We start from the raw sequence: 13,305 nt of genomic DNA on the forward strand, positions 1-13,305 counted from the left end.
GCTGCTCACATGACTGCTCAGGCAAGGAACAGAGATAGGTCTCAATTGGATAGAAGGGAAGGGGCTAAATCCTGGACAAGAGGTGAGTGTACCTCAGTGGATTTGCTCCCTCTTCAGTGCCCCCACCCTATGCAGGAGGATGAGGCGCTACCTCCCAGCTTAGCATCTCATTTAGAACAGACTCTTAGAGCACTTTTTCCGACATGCTTTTATATGCGATTAATAAGTTACAATTACAGATATACAGCTTCTCCAGTAAACCCATTCAGGCAAGGGCTTCAGCATATGCAGGTTCAGTTCTTTGTCTTCATGTTTTGCTGTGAACAACATTCTCCAGGGCCTTGGCCACTTGATCCACATTGAGATTGTTCAGTGGCACACAACTCTCTCTGCCGAACTCTAGGGTGGGGGGGGAGAGAGAGAGAGAAAATTAGATGAAGAGGCCACTTTGTCCCCTTCCCCCAGGAGAGGCAGTGCTGGATTTATTCCCTAGTGCCTTGGCCGGTCTCATAAGTGTAGGTTCTTCTTCGAGTGCTTGCTCATATCGATTCCCATTAGGTGTGCGCACGCCGCGTGTACGTTTGTCGGAAGATTTTTACCCTAGCAACACTCGGTGGGTCAGCTGGGTCACCCCCTGAAGTGGCGCCGTTATGGCACCGGATATATGCCCCTGCCGACCCAACAGCCCCTCAGTTCCTTCTTACCGCCTGTGACGGTCGTTGGAACTGTGGAGCACGGCTTTGCTGATTTCCACATCCCTAGCTCACTCGTCGTTCTTTACTGTTAATTGTGTTAATAGTTCGAGTTTTTACAGTCGTAGTTAGTGTATATAGTTGAGAGGGGGGATCGGGGATTAGCTCCTTTCCTCCACCCCAGTGCCAGGCTCATGCCCAGGTCACCCGGATTCAAACCGTGCTCGGCCTGCCAAAAGCCGATGCCAATAGAGGATCCCCACGACTGCTGCCTCAAGTGCCTAGGGGAATCCTGCCTTCCTGAAAAGTGCCGCATCTGTAAGTCATTTACACCGAGGATGAAGAAGGAGCGGGACTTTCGACTGAAACAGCTCCTCATGGAGGCGGCACTTAGCCCTGCAACGTCGGTACCGAGCACTCAACAGCCTGCATCTGTAAGGAGCGCTCCTTCAGCTCCGGATCGCTCCCGTACCGCGAAGGAGCCACGGCACCAACCCTCACCGGCACTGATGTCTGCTCAGCACTGCTCCCCATCCCCGCGGCCCAGGAAGCAACACAATGCTCTGGCTGCTTCGGCACCACCTGCACCACAGAAGGAGGGCCTGTCGACGACGGATCGCCCGGCACTGTCATCTGCCGCAGCATCACCGAGTGCAGCACCACTGAGTGCGGCACCGTTGATTCCGGTCCCACAAGGGCCGTTGAGTCTGGTGTCCGAAAGCTCCCCGGCTCACACCGTGGTTGAGCTCGCTCTCCCATCCATGCTGGAGACCTTCTCCATGGCACGGGAGTTGATCGCGATGACAGAGACTGTGCTGCCTCAACCCCCGGCACCGCCGGTGCAGGTCATCCAATCTATTGGCAAGTTTGCCTTGCTGAGGCCGCCCTCCGTGGGAGTCGCCGAGAGGCATCGTTCAAGATCTCAGTCCCAACGCCGATCCTGGTCCCAGCACTGCTCTCCATCGCGGTACCAGTCGCACTCACGGCACCGCTCGGCCTCCCGTTCGCCTGCCAGATACTCATGGTACTGATCCGACTCCTGGCACCGTTCCTGGCACCGCGCATTTCGCAGCTGCTCCAGGCGAAGGGACTCGAGATCCCGGTCGACCTCCCAGCACTGCTTCGGTCGTAGGTCCCGATCTCCCTCGCGGTACCGTTACAGCTCCTGGTACCGCTCCCCGGTGCCGTCCTGGGAAAGACCAACCCGAGACATGGCTCCCTCTCAGGGTCTATCAGCACCACCTTGGCCGTCAAGACACACCTCGGTGTCATCACAGGCTGGTGGCATTTCCTATCCACAGGATCGTGACTCGGATATCCCCAGCCATATGTTTCCTGACAGCCAGAGCCACGAGCAAGGACCCCATCAGTGGTCTTTCTGGACACCGTGGGCATACCACCAAGACCAAGGTGTTCCCTCAGTTGCACCACAGTCTGCCCCGTCAGAACACGGCACCAGAGGCAACCGTAAGCCACCTCCCCTCATGGGTACAGATGGGGCTTCAGTACCACCTGCAGACACCCAGGTCCCACCTGAGTCTGACGCCACTCCTCAAGAACAGGAGCCCCCACAGGACCCTCTTGTCCCTGGCCTCTCCTCTTCCTCCTCGCCAGACGAGGCTGTGGCAGGAACATCTTCCTCCTGCCCTCCCCCAATTGACCTAAGGGCACATCAAGACCTCTTGAGACGAGTGGTGCAGAATATGAATCTGCAGGTGGAGGAGGTCCCTGAAATAGAGGACCCTGTAGTGGACATCCTGTCTGCAGATGCACCTACTAGAGTGGCCTGCCGTTTATCTGCACTATTCAAGCAAACGTGGACACCATTTGGCAATCCCCAGCCTCGACCCCCCCCCCCCCCACAGCCAGGGGAGTAGAGAGAAAATACATGGTACCCTCCAAGGGGTATGAATATCTCTACATACACCCACCTCCTTGCTCCCTAGTAGTTCAATCGGTAAACAAGAGGGAGCGTCATGGCCAGCAAGCTCCTGCTCCCAAGTCCAAGGAGGCTAGGCGCACGGACCTCCTAGGCCGCAAAATATATTCGGCTGGGGGCCTTCAACTTAGCGTGGCAAACCAGCAAGTCCTCCTAAGTAGGTATAACACGTGGACATCCTTGGGGAAGTTTACGGAGCTTCTTCCCCAGGAGTCCTGCCAGGAATTTGCAGCTCTGCTTGAGGAGGGTAAGAAGGTGGTGAGAACCTCCCTCCAAGGTTCTGTGGATGCAGCGGACTCTGCGGCCAGGACTCTGGCATCAGGAGTGACGATGAGGCGTAACTCCTGGCTCCAGGTATCAGGCCTTCCTCCTGAATTACAACAAACTATTCAGGACTTGTCTGAGAAGAGCCCCTGGCCTTCAAAGGGCAAGACTGATCCCAGATTACAAAGTCTGAAGGACAATCGCGTAATAATGCTCTCGTTGGGGATGCACACACCAGTGACCCAACGCAGGACCTTCCGGCCCCAGCCTCACCGTACCTACCCCCCGCCTAGGCCACGACAGGACTTCAGCAGAAGGCTTGGCCGAGGGAATGGACAGAGGCAGTCTGGCTCCCAAGGGGGGCAAAATCAGGCCCCCCCAAAACACCGGCAGGGCCCAAACAGAATTTTTGATGGGATGCCCAGGGATGGCCCACCAGTTGTTTTCCCAGATCCTTCTCCTCCCTTTTACAACCGCCTCTCCCATTTCCTCCCTGCGTGCTCCCACCTAACTTTGGATGGTTGGGTCCTGCGCACGGTGGCGTTGGGATACCACCTTCAGTTTGTTTCAACCCCATCTTCCCACCCTCTCTCCTTGTCCCTCTTCAGGGACCCCTCTCACGAGCAATTCTTCTTACAAGAGGTCCAGTCACTCCTAACCATTGGAGCCATAGAGGAGGTACCAAAAGACCTGAAGGGCAAGGGGTTTTATTCCCAATACCTCCTAATTCCAAAGGCAAAGGGAGCTCTACGACCGATCCTAGACCTGCGAGGACTCAAAAAATTCATGATAAAGTTGAAGTTCCACATGGTATCCCTGGGGACCATTATCCCATCTTTGGATCCCGGAGACTGGTATGCCGCCCTCGATATGAAGGACGCGTATTTCCACATTGCAATTTACCCACCACACAGACGGTACCTCCGTTTTGTGATCAACCATCAACATTTTCAGTTCACGGTCCTTCCATATGGCCTTTCTGCGGTTCCACGAGAATTCACAAAATGCACAGCCGTAGTCGCTGCCTCCCTCCAGCGTCGTCGGGTGCACATTTACCCTTATCTCAACAATTAGCTCATTCGAGGGAACTCCGAGTCACAAGTGAGATATCACCTGTACATCATCAAAGACCTCTTCAGGAGCCTAGGCCTGATGATCAACATAGAGAAGTCTACTCTGATACTCACACAGAGAATAGACTTCATCGAGGTGATTCTGGACTCCACTCTGGCCAGAGCCTGCCTGCCGCAGCCTCATTTTCAGGCAATGGCTACAATTATTCAAGGCCTCCAAACTTTCCCCACAACATCGGCTCATGCTTGTCTCAGCCTACTCGGTCACGTGGCCACCTGCACCTTCATGACCAAACACGCCAGGCTACGCCTCCAGCCATTTAAAACATGGCTTGCCTCAGTATACTGGCCAGGCTGGGACAGCCTGGACTCGATACTCACTGTTCCCCCGAATGTTTTAGGCTCTCTAACCTGGTGGCTGACTCCCACCCTAGTTTGTGCAGGGATGCCATTCCACCCACCACAACCTTCGATGGCCCTAACCACGGACACATCATCTCTGGGTTGGGGTGCCCACCTTGAGGCCCTCTGCACTCAAGGCCTCTGGTCAGCTCAAGAACTAACCTTACACATCAATGTGCGGGAGCTGAGGGCAGTTCGTCTAGCATGCCAGGTGTTTCGAGAGCATCTCCAAGGCTGTTGTTTTGTCCATGAACACTGATACAAAATAACCATGTTTTACATAAACAAGCAGGGCGGAGCACGCTCCTCCCTTCTTTGTCAGGAAGTCATTCAGTTCTAGGACTTTGGCATAGCCCACTCGATCAATCTGGTAGCGTCCTTTCTCCCAGGAGTTCAGAACACTCTGGCGGATCACCTCAGCAGATCCTTCCTGTCTCACGAGTGGTCGATTTGTCCGGACGTCATCCATTCTGTTTTCCGGAAGTGGGGTTTTCCCCACATAGACCTCTTTGCCTCTCACGAGAACAGGAAATGCCATGTGTTCTGATCCTTCCAGGGGCACTCCCTGGGCTCCCTCTCAGACGCATTCCTGATACTGTGGACGAACCGTCTACGCCTTTCCACCATTCCTGCTGGTTCACAGGGTCCTCCTCCAGCTCCGCAGGGACAGTGCCCACCTGATCATGATCGCTCCGCCGTGGCCGTGGCAGCACTGGTACACCATGTTGTTCGACCACTCAGTGGCAGACCCAATTCTCCTACCACTCTGGCTGGATCTCATAACTCAGGACTTCGGCAGACTTCACCATCCAGACCTACAGTCTCTTCACCTCACAGCATGATTGCTGCGTGGTTAAGCGGGTCCAAGTTACGCTGCTCTGTCTCGGTCCAACAGGTACTCTTGGGCAGTAGGAAGCCTTCCACTAGGTTGACATATCTGGCCAAGTGGAAGCGTTTCTCCTACTGGTGTGCTCAATGTAACACTGTCCCCATGCAGGTACCAGTTCCTATTGTCCTGGACTACCTCTGGTCCCTGAAAGAACATGGCCTAGCAGTCTCTTCCATAAAAGTGCATCTGGCAGCCATCTCCGCCTTCAACCAAGGGGAGAACGGGCGATCAGTCTTCTCTCACCCCAGGTTTCGAGGTTCCTCAAGGGCTTGGAACATTTGTACCCGCAGGTTAGACGCCCTACCCCTACCTGGGACCTCAGTCTGGTTCTAGCCAAGCTTATGGGTGCTCCTTTCGAACCGCTAGCCACCTGCTTGCTGCTGTACCTCTCCCGGAAGACAGCCTTCCTTGTCGCTATTACTTTGGCAAGGCGAGTATCCGAGCTTCGGGCCCTGACAGCAGACCCCCGTATATGGTGTTTCATAAGGACAGTGTACAGCTGTGACCACATCCAGCCTTCCTCCCTAAGGTGGTGTTTGTCTTTCACGTCAATCAAGACATCTTCCTTCCGGTCTTCTTCCCGAAGCCGCACTCGTCGCGTTGGGAACAACAGCTGCACTCCCTAGACGGCCGCAGGGCTCTCGCCTTTTATATCGAAAGAACAAAACCCTTTCGAAAGTCGCCTCAGCTCTTTGTAGCAGTGGCAGACCGGACGAAGGGCCTGCCGGTTTCCTCCCAGCGAATTTCATCTTGGGTGATGTCCTGCATCCGTGCCTGCTATGATTTGGCTCGCGTTCCAGCTAGCCACCCCACTGCCCATTCTACTCGGGCTCAAGCTTCATCTGCCGTCTTCCTGGCCCATGTTCCCATCCAGGAGATATGTCAGGCAACTACTTGGTGATCAATTCACACCTTTGCGTCACATTATGCATTGGTGCAACAGTCCAGAAATGACGCGGCATTTGGCTCAGCAGTTTTACATTCTGCAACATCTCACTCCGACCCCACTGCCTAGGTAAGGCTTGGGAGTCACGTAATTGGAATCGATATGAGCAAACATTCAAAGAAGAAAAGACGGTTACTTACCTTTGTAACTGTTGTTCTTCAAGATGTGTTGCTCATATCCATTCCAAACCCGCCCTCCTTCCGCTCTGTCGGAGTAGCTGGCAAGAAGGAACTGAGGGGCCGTTGGGTTGGCAGGGGTATATATCCGGCGCCATGGAGGCGCCACTCCAGGGGGTGACCCAGCCGACCCACCAAGTGTTGCTAGGGTAAAAATCTTCCGACAAACATGCACGCGGCGCGCGCACACCTAATTGGAATGGATATGAGCAACACATCTCAAAGAAGAACAGTTACAAAGGTGAGTGACCATCTTTTTTGACAAGCTGGTCAACTGACTCCCTATTATTTGACCATGGTCAAATATTCCAACAGGAATACCTGATGTAGTGACAGCTGACTATTGTGACTGCATGATGGAGCCATTCCTTCATTTTTTAAACTTAATTTCATTGTGTTTTGCATTTATCTGAGTTAAAATAACTCAGTTAAGTACATTGGTTTTTGTAGTTAGGCATAAGTGGCTAAGACAAAGCCTACTGCAGACCATAGAACAGTAACAAAAGAGTAAGACTAACGAATTAGGGCTCTAAAATATTTGACCAGTGATTTTTAGATGGGTCAGATACCCAACTCGAGTGTTCTATAGCATGGGACTTCCACCCTTTCCCTTAGATTATCCCATAACCTCTCTGTAAAGAGCCTTTCCCAGACTCAGCTTAAGTGTTCCCCTTTCTGTTTCTTAGTTATAACCCTCGTCTTTCTCCTTGATGCTCACACTCATCAACATTTGCAGATTTTTTTCCCTCCCTTCTAGTTTTTGCCCATCTGAACTCTGCCTGTTTAACCCACTTTCCTCGTAAATCAGCCCCACCCCCACAAATGGCTATGCAGATTGTCTCACTGGCTAGCCCCCAGAAGCAAGGAAGAGACAGCCTTCTACCCCAAGCTGTGAGGGACACTTGAATTGAAGGCAGAGCAGACTTGCGTTTTCATTTTTAGCTGCAGCCTGTTCATCGCAGGGTCCTGACTAAGGCTTGAGGAAAAGCTGTTTGAAAAGATTGGTTACTGCACTGCCATTTGGCACTGCAGCTCTCCTTCTCGGTTCTCAAGGAGCCTCCATCATAATGGAGTTCTGCATGCTAACTAAACCGCAAAGAATCCTGTGGCACCTTATAGACTAACAGACGTATTGGAGCATGAGCTTTCGTGGGTGGATACCCACTTCGTCGGATGCCCACGCAAGCTCATGCTCCAATACGTCTGTTAGTCTATAGGGTGCCACAGGACGCTTTGCTGCTTTTACAGATCCAGACTAACACGGCTACCCCTCTGATACTTGACACCATGCTAACTAAATGTCGCAAATCAGAAAAGCAGCGTTTCCTGTAGTAGTCTTCAGAATCTCCCCATTCTCATGGTTTAGTAAGAGATTAAGTCTGTGTAATTAACTGGCCTTCTTTATGCTTCTGATTCCACCACTAAGTTTGTTTTTTTTTTATGAACTCCAACCAGAGTTCAAGGCTAATCCTCAGTGGGTCAGTTTAAGCTTGAAAGTGCTATAGCTGGTTTGCGCCATATGAGATTTCCAATTTGGTTCAAGAGCTGTAGTTGTGAGCCTCGCTAGCGTTTTGCAACTATAGTGTAGCACGTATAATATAGCTACAAAGGGGAAAGCTACACAGCAAAACCCAAACCCCTGTGGCAGCTAGTCTCAAAGCCTGGCTCGTCTGATTCAAGTTTGCACCACAGGGCTAAAAAATAGCAGCAAGGAAGTTCTTACTCAGGCTGGAGACTGGGCTTGGAGACTCTCTCCACTTCACTGGATTTCAGAGTTCAAGTTCCTGCCCATAGCATGAGCCCAAGGCACAAATTTTCTGTTGCAAGCATTCAGCCTGCAGTTAAGCATGTTTGTGTCTGTGTAACAACTCTGTGCATTTAAAGCAACAGACCACTCTTCCAGTTTAGCTACACGGAGAGAAGTCTGTCTATTGTGAGTGTGCAGCACATTTTACTCATTTAAATACTTTTTTTTTTTTAAGAAAAAAACTGTTCATTTCACAGGCTACCGTGACATTTAAGGCTTCACAGAGACACTTCTACATCAGACAGAGCATTCTAGTGTTAACAGGGTCACAATTTTATTTTTTTTTTACTAATTTTTTTTAAACTTACTTTCTGATAGAGCCCTGTTTAGACAGTATGTCCTGAATGCTTTTAAAAACATTCCTTTAAGAAGTGGAAAGTTTTTCCTGTTTGCTTAGTGTTTATAAGGGTCTGTCTAACTAGGGATCATTACTATAGACTAGGGAAACAATGAAACCGATTACACAAACAAGTATAACTGAAAAAAAAAAAGTAAATAGAAACCTAGCAAAAAATATCCAGCTTTGTTACAGGAATTTTAGATGGGGTAACAACAGTGGGTACAAGGATTTTAGGTGGACTTGTAATTTTCAAATTGACTATCCCTTTAAAGAACCACACCACAAAGTTCATTTAGCCCCAGTGTGCAGATGCATAGACACATACACACACCATTCAGAATCCCTGTTTAAGCAGCTGAACTGATAGGGAAGAGCACCGCTGCAAGTACCCTGATTTCTGAACTTCCTAACGAGTTAATGTATCAGACTCCCATTAGGCAGTTTTTAGCCTTTATTTTGTACAGTGCCTTTTTTTTTTTTTTTTTTTGCTCTTTCCCAAACCAAGCCGGTCCTAGCCTCATCTCTCCACATATGGAAACGCCTCCTTGATGTGTAATTTGCACTGCTCCTTCCTGGCTTGTGAGCGGTTTATTGCTGAATTTCTAGTTTCATACAGACCCCAGTGTTCTTGTCAAACTCGGAACTAAGGACATTGACTAGGGCTCCTTCCCAACTCACCGTATCGAGCCCAGAGCTTAGGCAGCACACCAGAGCACTCTCGAATCAGGATGGGGAAGTCCGGGTTTGCCTTCTTCAGAGTCACGTAGTGCTGTTCAATGAAGTCTCTGTCAAAAACAGAGCTCATTAAAGCTCTGTGTCATTTCCAAGTACAGTTATGTCAAACTAAAGAAAATAAGTAGTTTTATCTACTGGGATCTCTGAAGTGTTATATGCACCTGGCCCTTCCAAAGCATCCACAGCCTCTGGAAGCAGGCAGTAGGGAGGACCACAGTCTATGGAAGGGTACAATAATGAACATCTTGTCTGTACACCAGTTTCACCCCAGCTCTGCTCCCTGTGGACCTCACCAGGGCTACGTGAAGCGTAGGACAAGCGTGACAGAGAAATAAGACATGTCGAAAAACAACAGTAATACCAGTCGTGTTCTTAAACAGGATCCCCATTCTACTTTATGCTTGAATCAAGTCACAAACAGCCCTTTGACCTCAGCCTGAGTGAACAGTCCCCTATCACAACAGTGCCTGGAGAACTCCCTCTGGCATATACAGTGGGACTCAAGCAGGAAGGTGTGGAAATAGCTCAGAGAAGCAATTTGTACATACCTCCCTCTTGCAAGGTGGAAGCTGTGAAAGGGGAGACTCAAAACAACACAGCCTTTCACGGAAATTTAAACATTTACCGACACATCAGTCCATGCGGTCCAGGAGCGTCTTTTAATCACTGACCCATATTACTATCAGAGCACCTACAGGACACTGTGTCCACCCAGGGCACCTAGACAGGCCTCTCACCTACATTCACACCAACCCCCATCTCCATGACATCGCCCTCCCTGTCCTAAGTGAGCATGCCATTATTACTGCAGTTATTAGGAGTTTTGGAGGTTTATAGGCTTTAGGCATGTTAATAACAGGAAAAAAAATCTAGTTACTCTCACTTAGCTGAGCTAGTGTCAGTCGGTCAATAAACAGCTCCCTAGACACAATCCCTACCCTATAGACAAGCATAGAAAAATAGGCCTTACAATATATAAAGGAGTGAATAAGTCTAGGGATGTGAGCTCAATTCCCGGCCCCTGATCTATGCATGCATCACCCCCACAATTCATAGGGGTGCTGTCCAAATTGCACACAGCTCAGAACCATCTTTCCAGTAAAATCCAATCAAGTGATGCTTTGCAGTAACAAGTAATCACTATCCGTTTATTTGGGATGTGATGTCCACTCTGGCTCACTCAGCCAGCCTTTGGGAAAGTTGAACAACTGTACTATTACAAGTCAAATGTAAAAACTCAACTTGTGTGTCATCCCCAGAGTGACTATACTGCAACTCATCAGCAATGCCCCTGGAGGAGGAAATTGCCGTATGGCCAGGTTGTTCCATAACTGCCCGCTTTGGGGTACCTGCATCTCACTCTGCAATCTCCAGTACTAGCCACTGCCAGAAAAGAGATCGTGGACTAGCCAGAACACGCACTTGGTTTGATATAGTTATATTTAGAATCCTGTTTTTGATTATTGGCAGAGAGAAGTCGTTTACCACCATGGGGGGTTTCTGTGCAATGCTGAGGCTGAGGCAGACTGAAGGTCGAGAGGAAACCTGTAGATTACAAGTACTGCCCAATCAGTCTCTGCCACCCTCACCATCTCAATTACCTTCCCTGTCAGGGTATCGTGTGGGGTGACCATACTTCCCGTTTTGGACAGGACAGTCCCTTTTTTAAGCCCTGTCCTGGCTGTCCCAACTTTTCTGGCAAAAGTGGACATTTGTCCCGTTTGCTCTTGCCAGCTAATCAAGTTGGAAAGAGCAAAAGGGACAAACGCACATTTTGTCAAAGTGGAGAGCTAACGAGGGTGAACGGAGATGCCAGGCCCATGGAGGGGAGGGGGGGGAAGCAGGGCTCAGGTGAGAGGCAGACAGGGCTCAAGCAAGCAATTCATGCCAGCCCCATGCGGGGAAGAGGGGCAGGGCTTGGGTCAACCCAATGCAGGGGAGGCAGAAGTCCTTGGGCTAGCCCCATGGAGTGTCTCGTTTTCCCTTTGGGAAATATGGTCACCTAGGCAAAACCCAACTGCAGCTGATCAGGGACGATCAGGTCCCGGTTTTCAGGTTGGCTCCAGACATCTCACCGGACGTGCGGCTTCCCATTGCCTCCCTGCTGCCATGTGCTCCCCTGTCTATCTTGATCCGCCCGGTGTCTCCTGGTTTATGACTGTAATATCTGTGGGGCAAGGGCCCCTCTCTTTGAGAGGGCCATGCAGCACCGGGCACACTGGGGTCCTGCTCCCTGCCAGTGTAGCGTGAAAAACTGCTATCCATCTTAATTTGCTACCAGTAGCAGGTACTGCTATTAAACTGCTATCTGACAATCTGCTACTGGAACAGGGGTAGCAAATTCTAACCAGCAGCAGTTACTGATAAGTAAAGTTGTTCTTACTTTCTGACTTGTCCCAATTTGCTAAAACTTGACAGCTATGTGAGATGGAAGCATAAAGTCTTCGGCTTCCAAACAACCCTGCCTGGTGTACATATGTATTAGTTACCTCTTAACTGAAGGAGGTCATTTAAACATCATTTATTTTGCAGCTTCATTTACTGTGCTAGCAAAACATAGCAGTGCAATACTAGAAACACAGGTTTCAGAGGGGGTAGCCGTGTTGTTGTTTTTGCTGATACAGACTGAGGAGTCCTTGTGGCACCTTAGAGACTAGCAAATTTATTTGGGCATAAGCTTTCATGGGCTATAACCCACTTCATCAGATGCATGGACTTAAAAATACAGTAGGCAGATATATACAGCACATGAAAAAAGGGAGTTGCTTTACCAAGTGGGGGGTCTGTGCTAACAAGGTCAATTCAATCAGGGTCGATATGGCCTATTCCCAACAGTTGACAAGAAGGTGTGAGTATCAACAGAGGGAAAATTACTTTTTGTAGTAACCCAGCCACCCCCGTCTTTATTAGGACCTAAGTTGATGGTGACAAGTTTGCAAATTAATTCCAACTCTGCAGTTTCTCACTGAAGTCTAGTTTTGAAGGTTTTTTTTTTGTTGGGGAATGGCCACTTTTAAGTCTGTTATTGAGTGTCCAGGGAGATTGAAACACAGATGTCACTGCTAAAACTACTAGCGAGTACTTACTTATACATATTTTCAATGAGTATTATAAAAATATAAATTAAATAGCTCAATGACCTACATCTGCACAATAACAAAGGTAAATGATGAAGCACTAAGAATAATTCAGGGAATCCCAGCAGCAGATAAGACAAATTTGTGAATTGCTATGAGACTTCATGCAATCAGATACACTGATAATGGATTCTTGTTTCTGAGGGGGTACATGTAAAATATTTCACTGAATCAAGTCTCCTGCAGCACCTCAGTAGGTTACATCAGACCAAGAGGAGCTGCTGTGACTAGGTACTGGGATGCCTGTGCCTTTAAGAACCCAGCCCTGGGAAGCCCATGCTGAGATGTACTGTCCTGTGGGAGAGGAAATGAAAAGTCCCTCTGCTCCTCCTCCGCATTTTTTGGGAACACTGTTGTAAAATCCAGTAACTATTACTCCCTCTGCCCCTGCTCCCCACCCCATTTTGCCCTTCAGCCTTTACCTTAACCCTACCTCCAACTGCTTGAACCCCGCGACCAGTCAATTTCCACCCCCTGCTCACCCCTGCTCCGATTTGCCCCCGCAGAACCTGGGGCCAAGTGAGGGCAGGGTGAAGGGCAATGGCCTCAGCAGACGTTACTAAGCACGCTCAGTTCGTGCGCTCTCAGTAGGAAATCAGGGCAGAGCCGTTTTTCACACTACACCGACGCGAGGGCGATGGTGACGGTAACTAGCAGATCCCCAGTGTCCCAGCGGGAGGGAGGCGCCGCAGCCTGTCCAAGGATCTCGGCCCCCGCCCGGTCCCCCCGCCCAGCGCTCCCGAGGTGCTCCGCACCTGGTGCCCTGGCTGCCCGGCGAGCGCTGACACAGGTGGATCCGAAGCTCCCTGAGGCTCCGGCCCAGGCCGCTCCCGACACTCCGCACAACCGCGGCCGCCGCCATCTTCCCAGTGTACCGCCCCCTTCCCAGCCAATCCATAGCCGGC

General features: G+C 50.2%; 1 protein-coding gene across 1 annotated transcript; it reads right to left on the reverse strand.

Moving 5' to 3' along the window:
• Positions 1 to 190: 190 nt before the first annotated feature.
• Positions 191 to 13,295, reverse strand: NDUFA2 (NADH:ubiquinone oxidoreductase subunit A2). The gene is made up of 3 exons (XM_050963564.1): positions 13,156 to 13,295; positions 9,207 to 9,313; positions 191 to 399 (listed from the first exon to the last, which is right to left on the reverse strand). The coding sequence occupies exons 1-3, from the start codon at positions 13,260 to 13,262 to the stop codon at positions 308 to 310; spliced, it is 306 nt and encodes a 101-aa protein (XP_050819521.1). The 5' UTR covers positions 13,263 to 13,295; the 3' UTR covers positions 191 to 307.
• Between the last annotated feature and the right edge of the window lie 10 nt (positions 13,296 to 13,305).

This window comes from Gopherus flavomarginatus, chromosome 7, assembly GCF_025201925.1.
Source record: "Gopherus flavomarginatus isolate rGopFla2 chromosome 7, rGopFla2.mat.asm, whole genome shotgun sequence".
Taxonomy (NCBI): Eukaryota; Metazoa; Chordata; order Testudines; family Testudinidae; genus Gopherus; species Gopherus flavomarginatus.